Source organism: Leucoraja erinacea, chromosome 21, assembly GCF_028641065.1.
Source record: "Leucoraja erinacea ecotype New England chromosome 21, Leri_hhj_1, whole genome shotgun sequence".
NCBI classification, from domain to species: domain Eukaryota; kingdom Metazoa; phylum Chordata; class Chondrichthyes; order Rajiformes; family Rajidae; genus Leucoraja; species Leucoraja erinaceus.
This window is the reverse complement of record NC_073397.1, coordinates 35,190,833-35,218,019: the sequence shown is the minus strand read 5'-3', so window position 1 is coordinate 35,218,019 and position 27,187 is coordinate 35,190,833. Positions and strand designations below refer to the sequence as shown.

The 27,187-nt window shown below is 46.6% G+C and overlaps 1 protein-coding gene across 5 annotated transcripts in view; it reads left to right on the top strand.

Moving 5' to 3' along the window:
• myt1b (myelin transcription factor 1b) overlaps nt 1–27,187 on the top strand; it is an 84,914-nt gene that overhangs the window by 39,775 nt on the left and 17,952 nt on the right. For 3 of the 5 annotated variants that reach the window (XM_055652646.1, XM_055652647.1, XM_055652645.1), the window contains exons 13-18: nt 1,139–1,399; nt 7,255–7,409; nt 8,694–8,756; nt 8,881–8,949; nt 10,044–10,106; nt 14,363–14,443. In XM_055652646.1, coding sequence (XP_055508621.1) covers nt 1,139–1,399; nt 7,255–7,409; nt 8,694–8,756; nt 8,881–8,949; nt 10,044–10,106; nt 14,363–14,443 — 692 coding nt within the window. The remainder of the gene's footprint in view (nt 1–1,138; nt 1,400–7,254; nt 7,410–8,693; nt 8,757–8,880; nt 8,950–10,043; nt 10,107–14,362; nt 14,444–27,187) is intronic. The other 2 variants (XM_055652648.1, XM_055652649.1) reach the window with 2 other exon arrangements.

Below are 27,187 nucleotides of genomic sequence, written 5' to 3'. Positions count from 1 at the left end.
CTATTTCTGGTGTGTGCGCTGGGCGCTCCACCTCCTGGGAGACGGGTTTATGCGTCATGCCCACCTACACTGGCTTATTCTTGGGCACCCTTCCGTTATGGCCAACCATATATATATATATTTTTTAATTATCAAAAAATTTATTCAATTATTAAAAAATAATATGTACTGTTTGATCTACATGGTGGGGGGGGGGGAGGGGGATACCCGCGAGGGCAGGCAGCATCTGTGGTGAAGGGAACTCCGGAAAAACAAATATAGTTTGGGTGAAACGATGTTGGGGGAGTCCAGAACCAGGGGCCACAGTTTAAGAATAAGGGGTAAGCCATTTACAATGGAGAAGAGGAAACACTTTTTCTCACAGAGAGCTGTGAGTTTGTGGAATTCTCTGCCTCAGAGGGCGGTGGAGGCAGGGTGTCTGGATGCTTTCAAGAGAGAACTAGATAGGGCTCCTAAAGATAGTGGAGTCAGGGGATATGGGGAGAAGGCAGGAACGGGGTACTGATTAGGGATATCAGCCATGATCACATTGAATGGCGGTGCTGGCTCGAAGGGCCAAATGGCCTACTCCTGCACCTATTGTCTATTGTCTATTGAAATACGTATCATTTTAACATGCTTTTTTTTTAAAGACATTTGGACAGATATGTGGAAAGGAGGGGGTTTAGGGGGACATGGCCCAAATGCAGGGCCAGTGGGATCAGGTCATGACACCAAAGATAGACACAAAATGCTGGAGTAACTCAGCGGGACAGGCAGCATCTCCAGAGAGAAGGAATGGGTCGAGACTGTTCTTCAGACTGAGAAGGATCTCGACCTGAAACGTCACCCGTCCCTTCTCTCCGGAGGTGCTGCCTGTCCCGCCGAGTTACTCCAGCACTTTGCGTCTATCTTCGGTTTAAACCAGCATCTGTGCAGTTCATAGAAACATAGAGAATAGGTGCAGGAGTAGGCCATTCGGCCCTTCGAGCCTGCACCGCCATTCAATATCATCATGGTTGACATCCTTCCCGCACAACCCGCGGCCGGCACCAACTTGGGTCAGGGTGGGCGCGATGGGCCGAAGGGCCTGTTTCTGTTTCTGTGTCTGTGCAGCGCTCCTCCCTGACTCTTGTGGCTCGATTATTCTTTCCTGCAGAACATGGACATCGAGGTGGACGAAAATGGAACCCTGGACCTCAGCATGAACAAGAAACGGAAGAGGGACAATGTGTTTTCAGCTTTGGGCTCCACCCTGCGGTCAGCAGAGTTGGCCTCCTCCTACCCTCAAGGGGGCAGCAGCGCGTGCAGCAGCGTGATGGGGTCACCCCAGTCCAGCCAGACCTCCAAGCAGGACGAATATGACGGCCCCATTGACTACACAAAGCCCAGCAGACAGAGGGAGGAAGACTGTGAGGAGGTGAGGCAGACGTCCGAGTCAGACCCCTTCTCCATTCCACGGTCCGTGGCCTTGCTAGCAAAGGCAGATGCAAGGAACTGCAGATGCTGTAATCTTGAGGGAAACACAAAGTGCTGGAGGAACTCCCTCAGGAAGGAAATGAGGAGGAATTTCTTTAGTCAGAGGGTAGTGAATCTGCGGAATTCTTTGCCACACAAGGCGGTGGAGGCCAAGTCAATGGATGTTTTTAGGGCAGAGATGGATTGATTCTTGATTAGTGCAGGTGTCAGGGGTTATGGGGAGAAGGCAGGAAAATGGGGCTAGGAGAGAGAGAGAGAGATAGATCAGCCATGATTCAATGGGGGAGAAACGATGGGCCGAATGGCCTAATTCTGCTCCGATCACTTATCACTTATGAACTCAGCAGATCTGAAGAAGGGTCCCGACCCGAAACGTCGCCTATCCTTTCCCTCCACAGAGGCTGCCTGAAGTACTGGAAGAACCCAGTGTGTCAGGCAGCATCTGTGGAGGGAAAAGATTGGCGTCATCTCAGGTCGAGCTACTTCTTCCTCGGAAGGGATCCCAACCCAAAACTTTGCACGTAACAAAAGGATTTGGTTTCCATGTGAACAATTACCACATGAAGAAACAAAGAACTGCAGTAGCTGGTTAACGAATAAAGGCACAAAGTGCTGGAGTAACTCAGCGCATCAGGCAGCATCTCTGGAGAACATGGATAGGTGACGTTTCGGGTCGAGACCCTTCTTCAGACTCTTATCCGGGTTATAAGCCTTAGAGTGCTTACAGCGCCAGAGACCCGGGTTCGATCCTGGCTACGGGTGCTGTCTGTACGGAGTTTGTACGTTCTCCCCGTGACCTGCGTGGGTTTTCGCTGAGATTTTGCATTTAGACCCAGCTCGTTGAGGTAAAAGGAGACCCTGGAGAATCTGGAACAGCTGGCAGGAGTTACTCCGAGGTAGAATTTGCATTACATGCTGATTTAGTTTTGATATCAGAAGTGAGGGTGTTTCACAGTGCAGAGTGGGGGTGAATTTTATTTTGAAAATAGACAACAGACTGTTTAAGAAGGAGCTGCAGATGCTGGAAAACGGAAGGTAGACAAAAAATGCTGGAGAAACTCAGCGGGTGAAGCAGCATCTATGGAGCGAAGGAAATAGGCAACGTTTCGTCCTGAAACCCTTCGGGTTTCGACCCAAAACGTTGCCTATTTCCTTGGCCCAATGTACAGGCTGATCATCCACATCACTGGTCGGCACGGACCCGGTGGGCCGAAGGGCCTGTTTAGAAACATAGAAACATAGAAATTAGGTGCAGGAGTAGGCCATTCGGCCCTTCGAGCCTGCACCGCCATTCAATATGATCATGGCTGATCATCCAATTCAGTATCCCGTACCTGCCTTCTCTCCATACCCCCTGATCCCCTTAGCCACAAGGGCCACATCTAACTCCCTCTTAAATATAGCCAATGAACTGGCCTCGACTACCCTCTGCGGCAGAGAGTTCCAGAGATTCACCACTCTCTGTGTGGAAAAAAAAAAAAAAAAAAAAAAAAAAAAAAAATGCGCTGTATCTATAAACTAAACTAAACGATTTAATTTTCACTTTTCCTCCTTACCACCTCCAAATAGTGACTGGGTCAGACAGGCGAGCTGACTGAAGTCAGCGTTCACTTTCCCCTTCCTCTCCAATTTGGCAACTAAAATCCACACCTGCCCAAGAAAAGAATTTTTGATTATTGAATCTATGGAATTCTCTGCCACGGAAGGTAGTTGAGGCCAGTTCATTGGCTATATTTAAGAGGGAGTTGGATGTGGCCCTTGTGGCTAAAGGGATCAGAGGGTATGGAGAGAAGGCAGGTACAGGATACTGAGTTGGATAATCAGCCATGATCATATTGAATGGCGGTGCAGGCTCGAAGGGGTGAATGGCCTACTCCTGCACCTATTTTCTATGATTCCCTTTCCCCTGACTAGTCTGAAGAAGGGTCTCGACCCGAAACGTCACCCATTCCTCCCTCTCCAGAGATGCTGCCTGTCCCGCTGAGTTACTCCGGCACTTTGTGTCTGTCTTTGATCATTGGCAGTGTGCCAAGCCAAGTCAAGTCAAGTCTATTTGTCACATACACATACGAGATGTGCAGTGAAATGAAAGTGGCAATGCTCGCGGACTTTTGTGCAAAAGACAAAAACAAACAAACAAACTATAAACACACCTATACCTTTACATAATAAATAATGGAAGGAAAAACGTTCAGTAGAGTTAGTCCCTGGTGAGATAGGCGTGTACAGTCCGAATGGCCTCTGGGAAGAAACTCCTTCTCAACCTCTCTGTTCTCACCGCATGGCAACCACTCGGTGTGAATATCCGATTACTTTGCAACCTCAGACACGCCTGGCTTAAACCAAGAGCTTGCCGCTAAAGGAAAAACCAGCTTTGAGGAATAACAAGTATGCAATTTCCAAAAGACATCCTGTACTTAAAAGGAATTTACGCAGTTAAATTTCACGGGCAGGGCAGCAGCAGTGGAACTTGTTTTAAAAATCCAATTGCGTGGCATTTGATTGCTTTTCTTTGAAAAATTCTCCCCTTTTTTAGCGACTCTGTTTGGTGAAATAGCAAAGTTTCAAATTACACGGGCCTTTCCTTTTGCAAATACTTTAAATTTTAAATAATCGGCTGCGTGTCGCGCGAGATAGAGGGACAGGTGGGAGAGAAGGGAGGGATTTCTGAGGGGGATGAAGGTGCGGTGGTTACGGACAGGTGCTTTAAATTCAATTATTCTTTCTGGATTCTTCCGTGGAAACACCTGGCAAAGTGCAAAATCTAATTTTGCGTTTAGACCCAGCTCGTTGAGGTAAAAGGAGACCCTGGAGAATCTGGGACAGCTGGCAGGAGTTGCTCCGAGGTAGAATTTGCATTGCATGCTGATTTAGTTTTGATATCAGAAGTGAGGGTGTTTCACAGTGCAGAAAAGGGGAGGTGAATTTTATTTTGAAAAATAGACAATGGACTGTTTAAGAAGGAGCTGCAGATGCTGGAAAATGGAAGGTAGACAAAAAATGCTGGAGAAACTCAGCGGGTGCAGCGGCATCTATGGAGCGAAGGAAATAGGCGACGTTTCGGGCCGAAACCCAAAGGAAATAGGCGGTGTTTCGGGTCTATTCGGGTCAAAGTACAATTGTTTATTGTAGACAAACATGCTGGAGAAACTCAGCGGGTGCAGCAGCATCTATGGAGCGAAGGAAATAGGTAACGTTTCGGGACGAAACCCTTCGGGTTTCGACCCGAAACGTTGCCTATTTCCTTTGGGTTTCGGCCCGAAACGTTGCCTATTTCCTTTGGGTTTCGGCCCGAAACGTTACCTATTTCCTTTGGGTTTTGGCCCGAAACGTTGCCTATTTATTTCCTTTGGGTTTCTCCCGAAACGTTACCTATTTCCTTCGCTCCATAGATGCAGCCGCACCCGCTGAGTTTCTCCAGCACGTTCGTCTATGATAGACAATAGACAATAGGTGCAGGAGTATTGTATTGTATGTATTCAAATTTATTGTCATTGTCTCAATTAGAGACAACGAAATGAATTTCCCTTTACAGTCAGTATCATAGAAATAAATAAATAATAAATATTAAAACATATTAAAAAAATAAAATAGAAATTTTAAAAATGTATAAATGTAAATTGTCCCTAGTGTGTGTCGGATAGTGTTAATGTGCGGGGATCGCACATCTATGGAGCATCTATGGAGCGAAGGAAATAGGCAACGAGTAGGCCATTCGGCCCTTCGAGCCAGCGCCGCCGTTCACGGTGATCAAGTTGAAGTTCAAGTTATATGTATTGTTGCGTGCACCAACTGGTACAGTGGGATGTGAGTCACCACGCAGCTACACGAATGAAAAGAACACAACACACGATAGAATGTAGCATGAACATCCCCACACAGCGGAATCAACGTTTCCCACTGTGAGGGAAGGCACTAGAGTTCAGTCCTCTTTCTTCACCCGAGGTCGGGGCCTTTGAAACCTCCGCAGTCGCCGCTGTGGGCGGCCCAATGTACAGGCTGATCATCCACATTCAGTACGCCGTTCCTGCCTTCTCACCCTATCCCCTGACTCCGCTATATAGAAACATAGAAAAAAGGTGCAGGAGGAGGCCATTCGGCCCATCGAGCCAGCACCTCCATTCACTGCGATCATAATAATAATAATAATCTTATTTATACAGCACATTTTTAGTCAACTTGCATTGACCCCAAAGTGCTTCACATAATTACATTACATTTACACACAGGCAAAGGTGGGTGAAGTGTCTTGCCCCAAGGACACAACGACAGTATGCACTCCAAGCGGGATTCGAACCGGCTACCTTCCGGTCGCCAGCCGAACACTTAGCCCATTGCGCCATGGCTGATCGTCCCCCATCAATAACCCGTGCCTGCCTTCTCCCCATATCCCTTGACTCCACTAGCCCCTATTTCTCTATCTAACTCTCTCTTAAATCCATCCAGTGACTTGGCCTCCACTGCCCTCTGTGGCAGTGAATTCCACAAATCCACAACTCTCTGGGTGAAAAAGTTTTTTCTCACCTCAGTCTTAAATGGCCTCCCCTTTATTCTAAGACTGTGACTCCACTATATCCCCCGACCCCGCTATCTTTCGTTCCTTCAAGTAAAAGACGCTGCTTCCTAAATGACAAAGACCTAGTAATTGTTGTGTGGTATTAACAAGGCATTTCCTACATATAACACAGAGCAGTAGAGCACAGGAACTGGCCCGTTGTTGAGTGAAAACCATTCTCCGCTGCCTGCACGTGATCTATATCCCACCGTGTTAACTGTCCTTTCCAGCTTTCTCCTCCCCCCCCCCAACTACATTCAGTCTGAAGAAGGGTCCCGACCCAAAACGTCGCCTATCCATGTTCTCCACAGATGCTGCCTGACCCGCTGAGTTACTCCAGCACTCTGTGAAACGTCACCTACCCATGTTCTCCACAGATGCTGCCTGACCCGCTGAGTTATGGTGCAGCAGCATCTATGGAGCTAAGGAAATAGGCAATGTTTCGGGCCGAAACCCTTCTGGAAATAGGCAACGTTTCGGGCCGAAACCCGGAAGGGTTTCGGCCCGAAACGTTACCTATTTCCTTAGCTCCATAGATGCTGCTGTACCCGCTGAGTTACTCCAGCACTCTGTGAAACGTCACCTATCCATGTTCTCCACAGATGCTGCCTGACCCACTGAGTTACTCCAGCACTCTGTGAAACGTCACCTATCCATGTTCTCCACAGATGCTGCCTGACCCGCTGAGTTACTCCAGCACTCTGTGAAACGTCACCTATCCATGTTCTCCACAGATGCTGCCTGACCCGCTGAGTTACTCCAGCACTCTGTGAAACGTCACCTATCCATGTTCTCCACAGATGCTGCCTGACCCGCTGAGTTACTCCAGCACTCTGTGAAACGTCACCTATCCATGTCCTCCACAGATGCTGCCTGACCCGCTGAGTTACTCCAGCACTCTGTGAAACGTCACCTATCCAATGTCCTCCACAGATGCTGCCTGACCCGCTGAGTTACTCCAGCACTCTGTGAAACGTCACCTATCCATGATCTCCACAGATGCTGCCTGACCCGCTGAGTTACTCCAGCACTCTGTGCCTGTCTTCTTCCAGCACTTTGTGTTTTGCTCAAGACTCCAGCATCTGCAGTTCCTCGAGTCGCCATTGTAAAAAAGGTTCAGCGTTTGTTGAATTGTTTCCTCCTTGGCTGTGAGAACTAAGCTGTTCTGATCGCTGGTCTTTGTCAGATAAAGAAAGAGGAAGGGAATCATGGCCACTAATCACACACTGCTCTGATTGCAGATGGAACCTGCCACCTCCCCATTCCCTTCCTCGGAGGCAGGGGATCTAGAGGTGATGGATGAGAGTATGGAAGACAGAAAATACCCTGGGGAAGTCACCAGCTCCAGCCTGAAGCTGAAATATTCATGCAAAGATGCCAAGAAGGAATTAATAACGTAAGTACACTTAACACTTGAATGTTTTGTTGCTTAAAGATGGCTAATGTTCATAGACTATTTGTGTTGATATAATTTGATTTATTAATTGAGATTGTTACAATGAGCTTTTGTTACTAAAGCATCTTGTGGCAATTTTAAGGTCCAGAACTGCCTTGCCTGTTGAATTTTCATTTCTCGCAAGGTGTCTAATGAGACCCAGGTCAGATGCTGTGAGTGTGGAGTTTGCATGTTCTCCCTGTGACCACGTGGGTTTCCTCCAGGTGCTCCGATATCCTCCCACATCCCTAAGACGTGTGGGTTTGTAGGTCAATTGGCTCTCTGCTAATTGCCCCTGGTGTGCAGGGAGTGGACGGGAAATTGGGATAGCATAGAACTAGTGTGAGCGGGTGATTGGCGGACAGCATGGGCTCGGTGGGCCGAAGGGCCTGTTTTCGTGCTGTATCCACAAAAATCTATCCAAGTGGACAGACAATGAGTGAACGAACTTTAATCGGACTTTACTGGACTTTATCTTTATTCATTATTCCCTTCATCCTGTATCTCTCTACGATATGGTCGGCCTGATTGTAATCATGTATTGTCTTTCCGCTGACTGGTTAGAACGCAACTAAAAGCTTTCCACTGTACCTCGTTACACGTGACAATAAACTAAACTAAACTAAAACCACTACTTTTATTGTGCTGCTTTAACCTAGCAGTTACAGCAGGAATTCTATTCGATTTAAGTAATATGACATGCTGAACTCAATTAAACTGTTCACTGCCACCCCTGAGTATACTCGCGTCATGGCCAATAGTGGGGAAAAAGGCTTGGCTGTGGAATTCTCTGCCTCAGAGGGCGGTGGATGCCGGTTCTCTGGATGCTTTCAAGAGAGAGCTAGATAGGGCTCTTAAAGATAGCGGAGTCAGGGGATATGGGGAGAAGGCAGGAACGGGGTACTGATTGTGGATGATCAGCCATGATCACATTGAATGGCGGTGCTGGCTCTAAGAGTCAAATGGCCTACTCCTGCACCTATTGTCTATTGAACAGGTTAAAGTGATGTTGCTCTACAGTCAAGTCCTCAAATGGTCAGCATGGACTCAATGGGCCGAAGGGCCTCTTTCCATGCTATATCATTGAACTACACAGAGCATCGAAAGTAGCGGACTCTAATGGATACACACGTCAGCCTTTTTCCAGGCACATTTTATTTTTGCATGGTTTCAGTAGTGTTAAAAAAACAAAACAAGTTCCCCGCTTGCTTCTAAGTTGACTGTGTTTCTTCACCAATGTTTCAGCTGCCCGACTCCCGGCTGTGATGGTAGTGGCCACATCACTGGAAGCTACGCCTCGCACCGCAGGTATTTTGTGTATGAATTATTTGCTCCATTTACCGCTGAATTATTTGCACCCCGATAATGAAATTCAGTTAATGTCTCGCTTGCTCGGTGTTCATTCAACCCTACCGCCTTTTCCTTGTTGCAGTCTCTCTGGCTGTCCTTTGGCAGATAAAAGTCTAAGAAACCTCATGGCTGCTCACTCTTCAGAACTCAGGTACATTTGCTTTCCACGCGTCAAACACTCACCCTTTTATTTCTTAAATAAAAAACCTTCATTGTTCCCAATAAAACTTTCTGCGAGGAGATCTTATTTAATTAACGATTGCTGTTTCGTTCCTTCAAGTAGAAGAAATCCGCAATGCAAGAGCAAACGATGCACGATTTCTGTAGGATTTGCTGAACAAATAAAGTCTATGGGGGGTTTTTTTTTTTGTAGTTTTTAAAACATTCATTTCAGGCTGTAAGATTTCATTTATGGCACCAGAAACTGCAGATGCTGGAATCTTGAACTAAACACACAAAGTGTTGGATTAACTGCAGAGTTCCTCCAGCACTAATCGGCCTGTCCGACTTACGCAACTTTTTCGGCGACTTCCGGCACCCGTCATAAGTTGTTGCAGGTCGGCGAAAATTTTCAACGTGTTGAGAATCCAGTGGCGACCAGAAAGACGTTACGACTCTTTGGGCGACTGATGACTGAGGGCGACAGACTACTCACGACCATACAGGCGACACCCTGGCGACATGTCGGTCATGAGTGGTCGCCCAAAGAGTCGTACCTTGTTCTGGTCGCCGCTGGATTTTCAACATGTTGAAAATTTTCGACGACCTGTGACGACGCATGACGGGTGCCAGCAGTCGCCGAAAAAGTCGCGTAAGTGGGACAGGCCCGTTAAGTAAGTAAGTAAGTAAGTACGTTTATTGGCCAAGTATTCACATACAAGGAATTTGCCTTGGTGCTCCGCCCACAAGTAACAACATGACATACAGTGACAGTTATGAACGACTCGAACACTAAATATTAATAATAATAAAACATTAATAATAATAAAACATTAACGTTATTATTCTCGTTGAGTCAGGCTTGTATTGTTGTTGAATGTATAAATGCTTCTGATGTGTTTCCGTCACTTTGTGAGAAGAATTGGAGGACATAGTCTTTGTGAAGATGACTAAATCTTTGTGCATTGGACCTAAGGGCTACGTGACGTGATTGAGTTTGAGGGCAGATGTTGTTGGTGTTAATGAATTGTGTCTGAGAGGACATCGTGGCAGAACACGCTACACTAACTTTCCTTTCGTTTTAAGGTGCCCAACCCCAGGTTGTGATGGCTCTGGTCATATCACAGGGAATTACACTTCTCACAGAAGGTGAGGATTACAACACTAATCAGCTAAAGTACTTTACTAATCAGAGTGGGTGGGAGAGGTCAGGTGTTGCTGATTTGGTTCATTTTCCTGAGTTAGTAACCAACTGAGTTACTCCCGAGTTTCCCCCTAGATTCGAACTCGGATAATTACGGTAATAGCCATTCGTAGGTACTCGGGGCCGGTTTTTTTAACTCGTGGACATTTTTCGACATGTTGAAAAAAAGTCCCGACTTGCCTGATGCCCCGAGTACTTACGGCTGGCATTACGAGCCGCTACGAAACATCTACGGACTCCTACGAGCTCGCTACCGACATTCCCCGAGCTCGATCCTAGGGGGAAAACTCGGGAGAGTTTGTGAGTAACTCGGTTAAGTGGGACAGGGGCCTTAAGACTGGAGACTGTAAACCTTTTGTCAGCCTCAGGGAGTTCCTCAGATGACTCTGCGAGTCTTATGTCCACTTTGTTCCCCCCAAGGAGGGTCTGGAAGGAGGTTGGTCTCTGTTTCACAGTGTCATTTCTTTACCGGCTTTTGTCAGTAGACAACAGGTGCAGGACGAAGCCATTCGGCCCTTCGAACCAGCATCGCTATTCACAGTGATCATGGATGATCATCCACAATCAGTACCCCGTTCCTGCCTTCTCCCCATATCCCCTGACTCCGCTATCTTTAAGAGCTCTATCTAACTCTCTCTTGAAAGCATCCAGAGAACCGGCCTCCACCGCCCTCTGAGGCAGAGAATCCCACAGATTCACAACTCTCTGGGTGAAAAAGTGTTTCCTCATCTCCGTTCTAAATGGCTTAGCCCCTTATTCTTAAACTGTGTGGCCCCTGGTTCTGGACTCCCCCAACATCGGGAACATGTTTCCTGCCTCTAGCGTGTCCAATCACTTAATAATTTTTACATATTTCAATAAGATCCCCTCTCATCCTTCTAAACTCCAGATTGTACAAGCCCAGCCGCTCCATTCTTTCAACATATGACAGTCCCGCCATCCCGGGAATTAACCTGGTGAACCTACGCTGCACTCCCTCAATAGCAAGAATGTCCTTCCTCAAATTTGAAGACCAAAACTACACCAACACTCCAGGTGTGGTCTCACCAGGGCCGTGTACAACATGTGCCGTCGTTGAGTACATCGAGTCAGTTGTTGGTTCCCAATATCCAGCGACGGTGGGGGGGGGGCTTCTCCAGTGAGCTGCCATGTCCTGAGTGCAATCCTCCCGTGCCATGCTGCTGTAGTTTAAGTTGCTCTGTGTCACATGGAACCATTCTGAACTATTCCATGTAGACGCAAGGAACTGCAGCAGCTGGAATCTTGCGCAGAATACCCAAGTGCTGGAGTAACACAGCGGGTCCCTGGAGGACATCGACTGACGACATTTTGGATCAGCCATGATCACATTGAATGGCAGTGCTGGCTCGAAGGGCCGAATGGCCTACTCCTGCACCTATTGTCTATTGTCTATTGACCCTTCTTGAGCCAGAAAGTCGCCTATCCATGTCCTCCAGAGATGCTGCCTGATCTGCTGAGTTACTGCAGCACGATGTGTTCTACTGAACTATTCCAAACTGGACTGTTTTAAAATACAAGGATTAAATAAGATTTTTTTTTAAATCCTGTACATCACTTCAGACTTAATAAGGTTTAGGGCTTTCGGGTAACGACTTCCTATGGAATGAACAGTAATTTTTTTAATTTAAATTCTGTACATTTTAAACTGTTCAATTACAGTGCAGTTTAATTAACTTTTCGACTCCTAATCTGTCTTATTAATCAATGTCCTGAATTAATTAATCATTTTTAAATGAATGACATCGGAGTGAAATAGTTTGTTACAAGATATTTCTTATGTACAACCCAGGAATCAGAAATTAACAGAATGACCAACTAGCCTGAGAAGCTTTAATGCAAAATAAACTAAAATATGGAAATTACTGTTGGAAATAATAGTGCATGAACACTTATGGAGACACAGGAACTGCAGATGCTGGTTTGTTTAAAAAAAAGACTGAGTGCTGGAGTAATGCAGCGGTTTGGGCAGCAACTCTGGAGAATGTGCGTAGGTGACGTCTTGAGTCCTGACTGACTGTGGTGGAGAGAGGGGGAGAAAGGTGGTGGGGGGAGAGTGATAGGTGGGTACAGGTGAGTGGGGTATTTGATAGATGGTTGGGCAAAGGCTCGAGATGAAGAGATAACAAGTGTGAGATACAAGTGCAAATTGTGAATCCTGAAGAAGGAGTTAAGGTGAGAGGGGGGAAGTTGAGGCACATACAGGGGAGTTGTTAGTACGTTAGTTACCTGAACTTGGTGAATACGGTGTACACTGACTTCACAGTTCACACCTGCTCTATCCTTATCTCACTCTTTTTTGTCTCTCCATCTCTGGTCTTTGTTCAACTATTCACCAGTCAAAAACAAAAATCCCTCGCCTATATCCGCTTATCATTTGCCAGACCTTCTCCCGCACCGACCTCTATTCCAGCTTCCTCACCCCCCTCCCCCTTCCCCCCCCTCCCCCCTCCCCCCTCCCCACCCCTCCCCCCCCACCCCCGCCCCCCCTCCACCCCACCCCCCCCCCCCCCTCCCCACACCACCATCAGACTGAAGAAGAGTCCTGGCCTGATTCGCCACCTCCAGAGTGCAAGTTCTCCAGAGATGCTACCTGCATGAAGGTGGACCGCTGAACCTAGTGTAGATGGGGCATCACGTGGGCAAGTTTGGGGCCGAAGGGCCAGTCTCCACGCTGCGTGACTCCCATGATTCCAGGTCCACAATAATACCTGGAGAGGAATAGTACCGACTGATTTTAAGCAGCCTGCAACAATTAACACAGACGCTGTGTCAGAGCTTTGTCAACCCATTTTTAAAGGGCACTCCCTTTGGTTTACCCGCAACACCCACCTGCATCTTGTGGCAGATGCTTAGATGTGGACATCCAGCCCCCCTCTGGACAAAGGGGGCAACCACGGATTGGAGTGGACTGCAGGCAAGATCCTCCCACATACCCTGGCTGGTGGTGGCCTTCCAAGGGAAGCAGATAGTTCCTCCAAGCATGTTGGCCGATTCAAGAGTCGGGGGTTATGGGGCGAAAGCAGGAGGGAAAGATAGATCAGCCCTGATTGAATGGCGGAGTAGACTTGATGGGCCAAATGGCCGTCTTCTGCTCCTGGAACTTAAAAAACTTCTAAGAGTTTTTGTTCGACAAGCCAAGTTGGTTAACTCTCCCAAAATCCTCATTACCAAAGGTTAGCACAGTCTCGGAGTGGCCTGAGTTAGCACTGGCCCTGAGCTGCAACAGGTGAAGCAGAGGGAACTGCAGATGCTGGGTTTGCCAAGGGAAAAACTGAAAAATGCTGGAGTGACTCAACGGGTCAGGAAGTGTCCCTGGAGAACATGTCATGCAGAGATGCTGCCTGACCCACGGGGTTACTCCAGCATTTCTGTGTCATTCCATATCGGCGACAGGAAGCCATCTCGGTTTGAACAGCCCGCCAGCGTTCTGAAGTGACGCAGACTCGACCATGTTGCCAAGAAGTGTGTGGACAGTCAGCATATCTGCCAGCTTGCTATTGAGGGAGTGCAGCGTAGGTTCACCAGGTACATTCCCGGGATGGAGGGACTGACACATGATGAAAGAATGGATCGACTGGGCATATATATTCACTGGAATTTAGAAGGATGAGCGGGGTTCTTATAGAAGCATATTAAATTCTCAAGGGATTGGACAGGCTGGATGCAGGAAAAATTTCCCGATGTTGGAGGAGTCCAGAACCAGGGGTCACACAGTTTATGAATAAGGGGTCGGCCATTTAGGACTGAGATGAGGAAAAACTTTTTCACCCAAAGAGTTGTGAATCGGTGGCATTCTCTGCCACAGCAGGCAGTGGAGGCCAATTCACTGGATCTTTTCAAGAGCTCTTAGGGCTAATGGAATCAAGGGATGTGGGGAGAAGGCAGGAACGGGATACTGATTGTGGATGATCAGCCATGACCATATTGGATGGCGGTGCTGGCTGGAAGGGCCGAATGGCCTCCTCCTGCACATGCGTTTCTATGTCGCCACCCTAGAGTTAATATCAAGTCTCCTGAGTGTTCATCATCTATTATCGCAACGAGTAATTTCTTCCCACGATATCTTGTCCGCTAACGCTCAGCAGTCAAAGTTATCCGTTTGTGTGAGCTGCGTGGATATGGAACAACGAGAGTCAATCCCCTGCATGTCCAGTCAGTACTATTCTGGTTGTTTTCACAGCTTATCAGGGTGCCCACGTGCTAAGAAAAGTGGACAGAAATTTACACCCACCAAGGATGATAAGGAGGACCCTGAGATGAAGTAAGTTTTCAACATATTGCTCTCCTCTGCCAGAAGTCAGCCCAGTTGTACTGCACGTCATCACCCCCCCCCCCCCTCCCCTCCCCCCCCCCGCCATCCCACCCCACCCCCCACCTCCCCCTCTCCACCCCCCCCCCCCTCCCCTCCCTCCTCCCCATCCCAGACACCGTGAAAATCTCACTTTTACGCACCTGTCCCACTTACGCAAGTTTTTTCCGCAACTGCCGGCATAGGTTGTTGCAGGTGGCCGAAAATGTTCGACATGTTGAAAATCCAGCGGTGACCAGAACAAGGTACGACTCACGACCATACAGGCTTCACCCCGCGACATGTCGCCCGTATGGTCATGAGTCGTCTCCTAGTCACCCAAAGAGTCGCAGCGTCTTTCTGGTCGCCGCTGGATTTTCAACACATCGAACATTTTCGGGCGACCTATGACGGCTGAATAAGTGGCGTAAGTGGGACAGGCCCTTGACTTGCACGGTAGTGGAGACTGCTTTGTTTTTTCCCGCACTGGCTCGTGCCACTGCTAGCCGCAGAACGAGCAAGGGACAGGAACAACTCGGGTCTCTGCGCCATGGTCAGCAGGGCAAAACGATCTCACCCGAGTTTCTCTTTAGAAAAGACAGGGTGTGAAATGAGGTGTCATTAGCTAATGAGGCAGAGGTGACGGAAGGTGCGGTTGGTGACAGAGAGTTTGGAGGTGTTGGGGAGGCGAGGTTAGCGGTGGGGGGGAGATGGCAGGGCGGATGCCTGGCCGCAGAGCAGCGCCAAATGCAAGAACAGAGCTAAGTGGTCGCTGCCGGACAGAACTTGTGAGGTAAGTCTGGTCAAAAACGTGAGGACATTAGAGAGGAACGTGTGTAGGTTTGTGGTTGTTTCTCAAAGAAAGGGGTCTTCTGAAGAAGGGTCTTGGCCCGAAACGTCCCCCGTTCCTTCGCTCCAGAGATGTAGCTAGCCTGTCCCGGTGAATGACTCCAGCATTTTGTGTCTATCTTCGGTTTAAACCAGCATCTGCAGTTCACTCCTACACGTTGTTCAATCTCGCCCTGGTACACTCTTAGGGGGCGTACTTAATTGTAAATGATAATGTTGCTAATGATAATGCTTTCTGATAATATCTCCGTAGATCTCATAGAAACATAGAAATTAGGTGCAGGAGTTGGCCATTCGGCCCTTCGAGCCTGCACCGCCATTCAATATGATCATGGCTGATCATCCAACTCAGTATCCCGCACCTGCCTTCTCTCCGTACCCTCTGATCCCCTTAGCCACAAGGGCCACATCTAACTCCCACATCTATCTCAAGCCTGTAAAGCTGATAACAGAGTGAAGTGTTTAATTGTCGTGTACCAACTACTGAACAATGACATTCTTACTCGCAGCAACATAACTGGCCTATAAACACAATACACATAGATGATATATCATAAAATATCATAATATATATATATATCATAATATATCATAAACAAAAATCAATAAACTAGTATCCCCAACTGGTGCAAAAAAAACCCCACCAAAAGTTCAATCAAAGGACTTTGACCAATAGATATAAGGTGCAGGAGTAGGCCATTCGGCCCTTCGAGCCAGCACCGCCATTCAATGTGATCATGGCTGATCATCCCCAATCAGTACCCAGTTCCTGCCTTCTCCCCATATCCCCTAACTCCACTATTTTGAATCGAGCTTTATCTAGCTCTGTCGTGAAAGCATCCAGAGAACCGGAGGCAGAGAATTCCACAGACTCACAACTCCCCGTGAGAAAAAGTGTTTCCTCGTCTCCGTTCTAAATGGCTTACCCCTTATTCTTAAACTGTGTGGCCCCTGGTTCTGGACTCCCCCAACATCGGGAACATGTTTCCTGTCTCTGGACCAATCTAGTACAATCACATACAGTCTCCAGACGTACATAGTTGAAGTTAGCGTTGTGGAGTGTTGATGATTGTGTACTGAATGTGGATGATCGGCCATGAGCACATTGAATGGTGGTGCTGGTTCGAAAGGCCGAATGGCCAGCTCCTGCACCTATTGTCTATTGTCTAAGAGTCTGATGGTTGTTGGGAAGAAGCTGCTCCTGAAGCTGGTGGTCACAGTTTTCTCTCATACCTTCTTCCGGCTGGCGTGGGTTGAAATGAGAGCGTGGCCAGGGTGGTGTGGAGCTTGGATGATATTGGCTGCCTTTATGGAGGTCGTGGGGCTCTGTACCCAGGATGGACCGCGTGGCATCCACCGCTCTCTGTAATCTCCATCGCTTCTGGGCGCTTGAGCTAAGAAGCAGGCCGCGCTGCCACGGGTCTATACGCTCTCTACCGTACACCTCTAGATGTTCAAGAAACATGTTCAAGAAAGTATTTGTCATAAGGTCATAAGTGATAGGAGTAGAATTAGGCCATTCGGCCCATCCAGTCTATTCCGCCATTCAATCATGGCTGATCTATCTCTCCCTCCTAACCCCATTCTCCTGCCCTCTCCTCATAACCTCTGACACCCGTACTAATCAAGAATCTATCTATCTCTGCCTTACAAATATCCACAGATATCCATTAGCCGATGAACTGCATCTCCTCAATTGTCTAAGGAAGTATCAGCATGAAGGGCTGTCTGCGTGACTGCATCAATCTGCTGGCCCCTGGTTATTTTTATCCAGCTGCAGAGAATCAGTTGGTTGAATCATAGTAACACAGAATCGTGAAGGCCAAAGTTGAGCTGCTTCTAACCTTCATTCAGCAGCAGCGGGGCACGTTAGTACAGCATTACGTGACAAGCACTTTGAACATTGAGAGTTGTAACCCCACCTGTGGTTGGGGAAGGGACTACCTGCGTAACCCGCTCTGTCAGTGCACACCTGTGACTCCGGGTTCCACCAAGTGCCTCCTGAAGCCAGGTAGAAACAAGGAACTGCAGATGCTGGTTTACGGGGGGAAAAGACGCAAAGTGCTGGAGTAACTCAGCTGGGTCAGGCAGCATCTCTGGACCAGTCACGTTCTGGGACGGGACCCTTCCTCAGGCTCGCGTTTCAGGTCTAATCTGAAGAAGGGTCCCGACCTGAAACGCCACCTATCCATGTTCTCCAGAGACACTACCTGACCCGCTGAGTTACTCCAGAACTATGTGCCTTCTCAGTAATCTAAGACGGACATTTTCCACATTCTCAGAGCGAGATTTAAAATATTTATTTATTTGTGCAAGGAGTTAAGTTCACTAACCCTAACCACCACTACCTCCTGGGTAACTGGAGCCAACTAGAGTTACTTTAACCAGGTAACACGAAATAGGTGTCACCTTTACTGGAAAGGAAAATAAACATTGCTAATGCCATTTTGAATCCTGCACTAAACGTGACAATTCAGTTCTAGACTCAGAATTAAACCCAGTTAGGATGAAGGCTAAGATAAAGTGAAAACATGGAGGCTAATAACGGCAAGTAGATTTTCAATGGTAATAATATTGTGGGCCAGATCAAAGTGGCAGCCAACCAGAATAACTTCAACCAGGTGTAACCTTAAATTATGAAGTGACATGGTATACATTTTTTAATTGTAAAATTTAAATCAAAAAGTGTCAGTCTACATGTGAGACTGGATCTGTAGCCATGGGTACAATAAGACAATAGACAATAGGTGCAGGAGTAGGCCATTCGGCCCTTCGAGCCAGCACCGCCATTCGCTGTGATCATGGCTGATCATTTGCATTCGGTACCCCGTTCCTGCCTTCTCACAATATCCACTGACTCCGCTATCTTTAAGAGCCCTATCTAACTCTATCTTAAGATTAGAGAAATATAACTCTAAGCATAAGAGGGATGATTATCCTACTGCCTGCAAACAAACAATCTAACCCTAAGGAAAAAAAATGTCTTAAATATCAACGTTGTCAATTTAACAAAAATCGATTGCGATTTCTGCTTGAAGTGGCTGAAAAAATGAAGATAAAATTAGCAAAATGGTCGTGGGAACTAGCATGTTCATTGAAGTAAGACAACAGGATCTTAAATGAAAACACAGAGTGCTGGAGTAACTCAGCGGGTCAGGCAGCATCTGTGGAGGACATGGATAGGTGACGTTTCACAGAGTGCTGGAGTAACTCAGCGGGTACAGCAGCATCTATGGAGCTAAGGAAATAGGTAACGTTTCGGGCCGAAACCCTTCTGGGTTTCGGCCCGAAACGTTGCCTATTTCCAGAAGGGTTTCGGCCCGAAACGTTGCCTATTTCCTTAGCTCCATAGATGCTGCTGCACCATAACTCAGCGGGTCAGGCATGCTTCATAAGTGAACATTGCTATGTCGCCCTTCACAGGGAGATGGAGTAACTCAGCGGGTACAGCAGCATCTATGGAGCTAAGGAAATAGGTAACGTTTCGGGCCGAAACGTTGCCTATTTCCTTTGGGTTTCGGCCCGAAACGTTGCCTATTTCCTTAGCTCCATAGATGCTGCTGCACCATAACTCAGCGGGTCAGGCAGCATTTGTGGAGGACATGGATAGGTGACGTTTCGGGCCGAGACCCTTCTTCAGACTGATTGTGGTAAGGTTGGGGGGAGGGGGGGGGGAGAAAGCTGGAAGAGAAGTGGGGGTGAGACAAATCCTGTCGAACGTTAATGTAACCCAAACGCACGGTTCATCCCCTTTTGCAATATAAACTCGTCATAATTAAGTCATCGGCTTTGAACGATAAAAGTAAGAAAAAGAAAATCTTTTCATTTAGAAATAGTAGTGATTCTACATCTAAAAATGGCAACTTGGCGGTATGACATGTTTCCTGTTGGTTATTATCTACTGAGATGACTGCTACAATGTTGGCACGGCAGCAAAACCTTGTGCTGACGACGGCCACACATCCCAGCTAAAAATACACACTGTTGTTCTATCTGCTAGTATCACATCTCTGCACATTCAGCACCCAGAAAGATGAACTATTTTCCAGTTACATAGAAACATAGAAAATAGGTGCAGGAGTAGGCCATTCGGCCCTTCGAGCCTGCACCGCCATTCAATATGATCATGGCTGATCATCCAACTCAGTATCCCGTACCTGCCTTCTCTCCATACCCCCTGATCCCCTTAGCCACAAGGGCCACATCTAACTCCCTCTTAAATATAGCCAATGAACCAGCCTCAACTACCCTCTGTGGCAGAGAGTTCCAGAGATTCACCACTCTCTGTGTGAAAAAAGTTCTTCTCATCTCGGTTTTAAAGGATTTCCCCCTTATCCTTAAGCTGTGACCCCTTGTCCTGGACTTCCCTAACATCAGGAACAATCTTCCTGCATCTAGCCTGTCCAACCCCTTAAGAATTTTGTAAGTTTCTATAAGATCCCCTCTCAATCTCCTAAATTCTAGAGAGTATAAACCAAGTCTATCCAGTCTTTCTTCATAAGACAGTCCTGACATCCCAGGAATCAGTCTGGTGAACCGTCTCTGCACTCCCTCTATGGCAAGAATGTCTTTCCTCAGATTTGGAGACCAAAACTGTACGCAATACTCCAGGTGTGGTCTCACCAAGACCCTGTACAACTGCAGTAGAACCTCTCTGCTCCTATACTCAAATCCTTTTGCAATGAAAGCTAACATACCATTCGCTTTCTTTACTGCCTGCTGCACCTGCATGCCTACCTTCAATGACTGGTGTACCATGACACCCAGGTCTCGCTGCTACACTTCCACTACCAACACCTCAGGCGGTCAGGAACGCTTGGCATGAAATCTATTAGCTCTCATAATGAAAGCTGGCCCCGTCAAGAATGTTTCATTGTCAGGGGAAGAAGGGTCTCGACCTGAAATGTCACCCATTCCTTCTCCCCAGAGACGCTGCCTGTCCCGCTGAGTTACTCCAGCCTTTTGTGCCTGTCTTATGCTTTAGTGTCATGTGTCCCAGATAGAACAATGAAATACATACTCGCTGCAGCACAGCAGAATATGTAAACAGAGGACACTGTAACCAATATAATAAACGAGTGAGATAACAAAACGTTCTGGGTTAGGGTTAAGGTTAAGGGGCCTGTCCCACTTACGTGACGTTTTCAGCGACTGCCGGCACCCGTCATAGGTCGTTGCAGGTCGGCGAAAATTTTCAACATGTTGAAAATCCAGCGGCAACCAGAAAGACGCTACGACTGTTTGGGCGACTGCGACTGTCGCGGGGTGAAGCCTGTACGGTCTTGAGTAGTCGCCCAAAGAGTCGTACCTTGTTCTGGTCTCCGCTGGATTTTCAACATGTTGAACATTTTCGCCGACCTGCAAACGGCCTGTGACGGGTGCTGGCAGTCGCCGAAAAAGTCGTGTAAGTGGGACAGGCCCTTTAGGGTTAGGGTATATATACACATACTCACAAACACACACATATACAGATCATATATATAAACACATACACGCACACATACGTGCACACAGAAAAAAAAAACAAGTCCTTGTACACTTAAGAAGAACAGTTTGTAATGTCTAATGTCCTGTTTTGGGATTAGAAAGGTGATTTTCACCCTCCCTTTCTGTAGCGCGAGAGGAGAGCTGTTGAATAAATATTGCAACAAGATAATGCTCAGTATTATCAACCCGTCAGCAAGTGAAAGTCGTGTACACCTTCCAAAGGGCCCAAAGATAGGCACAAAGTGCTGGAGTAACTCCACAGGACAGGCAGCATCTCCGGATGGAAGGATTGGGTGACATTTCGGGTCGAGACCCTTCTTCAGACTGAGAGTCAGGGGAGTGTGCGAGACATGGAGATAAGGAAGTCTAAGGTGTGAGAACGAGACATCAAAGGAGATGGAGATCGAGAAATGAGGGATATATGCTTGTTAGCTAGAAGAAGCTGACCCGAGGGGACAATCACACTGCTCTGCGAAGGGGGAGGAATGGAGAGAGATGGAGAGAGAGAGAGGGAAAGCAAGGGTTAACTGAAGTTGGAGAAGTCAATATTCATACCGCTGGGGTGTAAGCAAAATATGAGGTGCTGTTCCTCCAATTTGCGCTGGGCCTCACTCTGAGAGTGGAGGAGGCCCAGGACAGAAAGGTCAGTGTGGGAATGGGACGGGGGTTAAAGTGCTGAGCAACCGGGCGATCATGTAGGTCTAGGAGGAGTTCAGCGAATCACTTGTGTGTTCAGTCAAAGGCCCATGATCCTCTGATGGAACATCCTGGTCAGCTGCCAGAATATCTCCTGCTGAGCCATCTCAACGTCAATATCTAATCTTTTAAGAGGTTTTTTTTTTGATCAATTATCACAATCAGTAATTTCTTCCCAGATTTCTTCTGGACCTACACATGAATCTTCATTATTGCTTATTTCAATTCACAAAGTAATTGCTTTTCCCAGATGGGGTTGAAAAACTGGAATCCTGTAACATATAGTTGAAGGCCAAATTATATTCCATAAAATTGTTCCCGATCACTTATATTCTAGTGAAGACGATTGATAAATTCCATAATTTTTATTGTGTGGGGGGGGGGCCTGGGGGGGGGGTGAGCGCCGACATCGCGCCCCTCCGCCCCCCCCCCCCCCTCCCCCCGCGTTGGGGGACAAGACCCAACGGGTCCCACTTGGTCTAGTATTCTATAATATTCCTGACGATTACTAATATTCTTGTGATGAGTATTGGTCTTTCATCCAGGATTGTGGAAGGAACACATTCCAGTTTGATCAAGTTGTGTTTGTGGGACGGTCAGTATATAGAACATGGAAAAGTACAGCACAGGGTCAGGCCGTTCAGCCCACAGTGTCCGTGCTGAACATGGTGCCAATATAAACCAATCTCATCTGCCTGTCATGATCCAATTCCCTCCACTCCCTGCATATCCAAATGCATTATTACATGGTGTATTTATTTTCCTTTCATCAACAATCTCCGCCTTGCACATGGAATGAAGGAAGGGATTTAAACCTCTGACAAACCTTTGCACTGGGTTCCATGTTACCCCACTTTCTCATCCACTCCCTACACACTAGGGGCCAATTTTACAGAGGGCAAGGTAGCCTGCAAACCCGCACGTCTTTGGGATGTGGGAGGAAACCGGAGCGCCCAGGGGGAAACCCACGCCATCACAGGGGAGAACGGGCAAACCCCACACAGACAGCACCCCGTAGTCAGGATCGAAGCTGGGTCTCTTGCACACACGTGTGACCTGAACACTACACCCACCCTTCATCATTCTTCTTGGTGAAGGCGTTGGAGGCTCATTTACGAAACCTAGCGCCGTTTCAGACGAAGGCAGAAAAATGTCCTTGATTATTATGGTCGAACATCCCTGAAGCAGAAAAGGTGGCTGCGTGCATCTGTGCATGCCGCATTCCTGCTCTCAAAGTGCCTGCCATGCAATCAAATTTGTCCACCAACAAATTCTCATCAAATCAATCCCTCGCAGAAAGACCTGTTCTAATAGTTAAGGTGAAATGGCTCCATAATAAACGCATTTGTTGCAAGATATGCTTGCTTTGCTATTCAATAGCAGCTTTCATTTATGCTGGTTCACCTTTTCTTTGTAGATTGCTGTGGTTTGCATCTGCACAGTTGATGATAATGTAATGGGAGTGCCATTAATGTGACCTTCACACCAACATATTCCCAATTTAATGGCACTGGTTAATAACTGATTCAAGGCTCCGATCCTGAATCTACACTTCCACTCCTGTCATTATTACAATTCAATTTAGAATTATTCTGATAGCGTTACTAAACTGCATCACTAAACACTTCTCAGAAAATTATATTCCTAAAGAGGTTTATCTAATGTACAGGATAAAACACGTTTGATGTACTATTATCCAGAATATTTAAATCAAGTGGTTTTTCGTTGTAACGTTCATTTATTTTTGCTTCTATCGTAAAAATTCATTAAAAGCAAATAGTCCGTACCGATTGACAGCTTTACAGCCGTGTCATTATAAAGGCACGACATTCTATATGAAATGTCACGTTGTTGATTATTTTCTCCATGGTTACAATCTTAGTTTGCAGGTTCATTAGGTTTTGGAATCATATTTTCAAAATTATTTCTTGATTTCTAATTTGAACCTTTGAATGATATGCCCCAGACTGAAGCAACGTGTGATGTAACCGCAATAAAATGTGTCGGTTGTACATCAGGTTGAGGACTTAGGAGCAACGGCACGTCTGAATCTCAATCGCTTCGCCTCTTGGTGGGTGAAAACGTGTTATTATGCCCCTGTCCCACTTAGGAAACCTGAACGGAAACCTTTGGAGACTTTGCGCCCCACACAAGGTTTCCGTGCGGTTCCCGGAGGTTGCAGGTGGTTCCCGGAGGTTGCAGGTGGTTGCCGGAGGTTGCAGGTAGTGGAAGCAGGTAGGGAGACTGACAAAAACCTCCGGGAACCGCACGGAAACCTTGGGTGGGGCGCAAAGTCTCCAGAGGTTTCCGTTCAGGTTTCCTAAGTGGGACAGGGGCATAAGGATCTACTGTACACTTTATGGTTCAGCAACGGCACCTCACAATCTTTGCCCCCCAGAGTTAAACAATGTGTGATTTGACTCCCTGCGATTACAAGTTTAACAGGAGGAACACAGACAGAGTGTGACATTGATGGTGATGAGGGCAAAAAACAGGCATTTGACCTCCCAGTGGAGGGCACCACGGTGGCGCAGCGGTAGTGTCACTGCGCCAGAGACCCGGGTTCCATCCTGACTTCGGATGCTGTCTGTACGGAGTTTGTACGTTCTCCCCGGGACCCCGTGGGTTTACTCCGGGTGCTCCGGTTTCCTCCCACACCCCAAAGACGTGTAGGTTTGTGCGTTAATTGGCTTCGGTAAAATTGAAAATTGTCTCTAGTGTGTAGGATAGTGCTAGCGTGCGGGGTGATCGCTGATCAGCGCGGCCAAAGGGCCTTATTCCGCGCTGGATCTCTGAAGTCTAAAGTCTAATTCTGGTTTTCTAAACTCACTCCCAGTTGCATGTTTTTGCCCAAAATCACCTTTAACTCACTTTGAAAACGGAAATGAAATCTGAAAACAGTGCTATAGATATTCTCCGTGCAATTTAGTTAAGCAGAATGCAAAGAGAATCATTGGCCCTCCTTGTCCACCCCGACCGTCGATCACCTGTTCACACTTGTTCTATGTTATTCCCTACACACGAGGTGTAGGAAGGAACAGCAGATGCTGGTTTAAACCAGAGATAGACACAAAGAGCTGGAGTCACTCAGCGGGACAGGCAGCATCTCTGGAGAGAAGGAATGGGTGCCGTTTGGGGTCGAGACCCTTCTTCAGGCTGAAAGTCACGGGAAAGGAAAACGAGAGATATAGACGATGATGTAGAGAGATATAGAACAATGAATGAAAGATATGCAAAAAAAGTCATGATGATGTTAGCTGTTTGTTGGGTGAAATGTCACCCATTCCTTCTCTCCAGAGATGCTGCCTGTCCCGCTGAGTTACTCCAGCTTTTTGTGTCCCGACACACTAGGGGTAATTTACAGTCGACAATGAACCTAAATAATCCACATGCCTATTAGTGAACCTGGTGGTCATCACACAATATCACATCAACAAAGATAGACACAAAATGCTGGAGTCACTCAGCAGGACAGGCAGCATCTCTGGAGAGAAGGAATGGGCGACGTTTCGGGTCGAGACCCTTCTTCAGGCTGAGAGTCAGGGGAGAGGAAAACGAGAGATAGGAAAAGGTACCATTTAACAGGTACACCAACAAATACACCTTTCACTATCTCTCAGTTCGGTTCCACCTGAGGTCAGGATCGAACCTGGGTCTCTGGCGCTGTGAGGTTTTTGAAACTTTCTTAACTCGCATCATTTTGGCGAACCTTAGCAAAACATTGGAAGTGTTGCCGTGTGTTGATTGGGGCTAAAAGACGGTGCGTTTACATGATGGGCTCAGTAGCTCCGAGTGCTTTCATCTGAATATATATATATATATATATATACTGCTCTGTACCTTCTAGGAGGGGAAACAGCTGGAAGAGCAATGTTTAACAGCTTCTTTCCCAGTTGCAACTATCACCGAATTTTATATCAAGGGACTGCTGTTTAATTAATCAATTATCTTGTGCATGCTAAAGGAACAGTTGACACCAGATGCTGAATGTAACAAGTTTAGCTTTTCTGATTTCATTATGTGTTACCAGGATTTCTGTTATATATGTAAGTGTATTATTCTGGTAAGAACATTGTTCAAAGTTGGGAGGGGGAGGAGGGTAATTTAGACCCCATTTCACTGTCATCCTTTTATACATGTTAGTGCCATTATAAATTGCTTTGCCTGCATACCAGGAATGCACCTTGCCGGAGTTTTGAAACACTTTTAATCTTCTCCGCGCAATGCACAAAGGAGTTTCAAGTTCAAGTTCAAGTGAGTTTATTGTCATGTGTCCCTGATAGGACAATGAAATTCTTGCTTTGCTTCAGCACACTAACATAGTAGGCATTGACTACAAAACAGATCAGTGTGTCCATATACCATAATATAGTTTCAGGCTTCTCCAGTAACTGTCCGGTTGTTGGATTAAACAGAATCTTCAGGGCCACAAGAAGCTGTGAACTGAAAAGCAGCGCTGCGTAGAAATCTGACATCCTCTGCAATTCCACCAGCTTTGGCTTCTCCCCACTTGTGTAGTCATAAAGGGAGGCGCATGGGGCAAATCTATGGAGGTGATTTAATATCTGCAGCAGGTCATAGAGTTAGCATCTTAATTAAACGTTCCAACTCACCATGTCATGTTCTATGAGGGAGAGACATACACGCACACACATATATATACATACGCATACACACACACACACACACACACACACACACACACACACACACACACACACACACACATACACACACACACACACACAACACACATATATACATACACACACACACACACACACACACACACACACACACACACACACACATATATATATATAACACACACATATATATATATATACACACACACACACACATATATATATACACACACACACACACACACACACACACACACACACACACACACACACACACACACACACACACACACACACACACACACATATATATATATACACACACACACTCATATATATATATACACACACACATATATATATATATATACACACACACACACATATATATACACACACACACACACATATATATATACACACACACACACACACACACATATATATATACACACACACACACACATATACACACACACACACATACACACACACACACACACACATACACACACACACACACACACACACACACACACACACACACACACACACATATATACACACACACACACACACACACACACATATTACACACATATATATACACACACACATACATATACACACACACACACACACACACACACACACACATATACATACACACACACACACACACACACACACACACACACACATACACACACACACACACATATATACACACACACACACACACACACACACACACACACACACACATACATACACACACACACACACACACACACACACACACACACACACACACACACACACACACACACACACACATATATATACACACACACACACAAATATCTAAATATATATATATATATATATATACGTGTGTCTAAAGCACCATAGATTGCTAGAAACTTAATCTATTAACAATTAACAATGTAGGAACTGAATGGAATTGTTGCGCCTGCAAATTGTAATCACACTGCAAATGGTGAAAGCAAGAAGGCCATAAAATTCTCAATCTGCATCA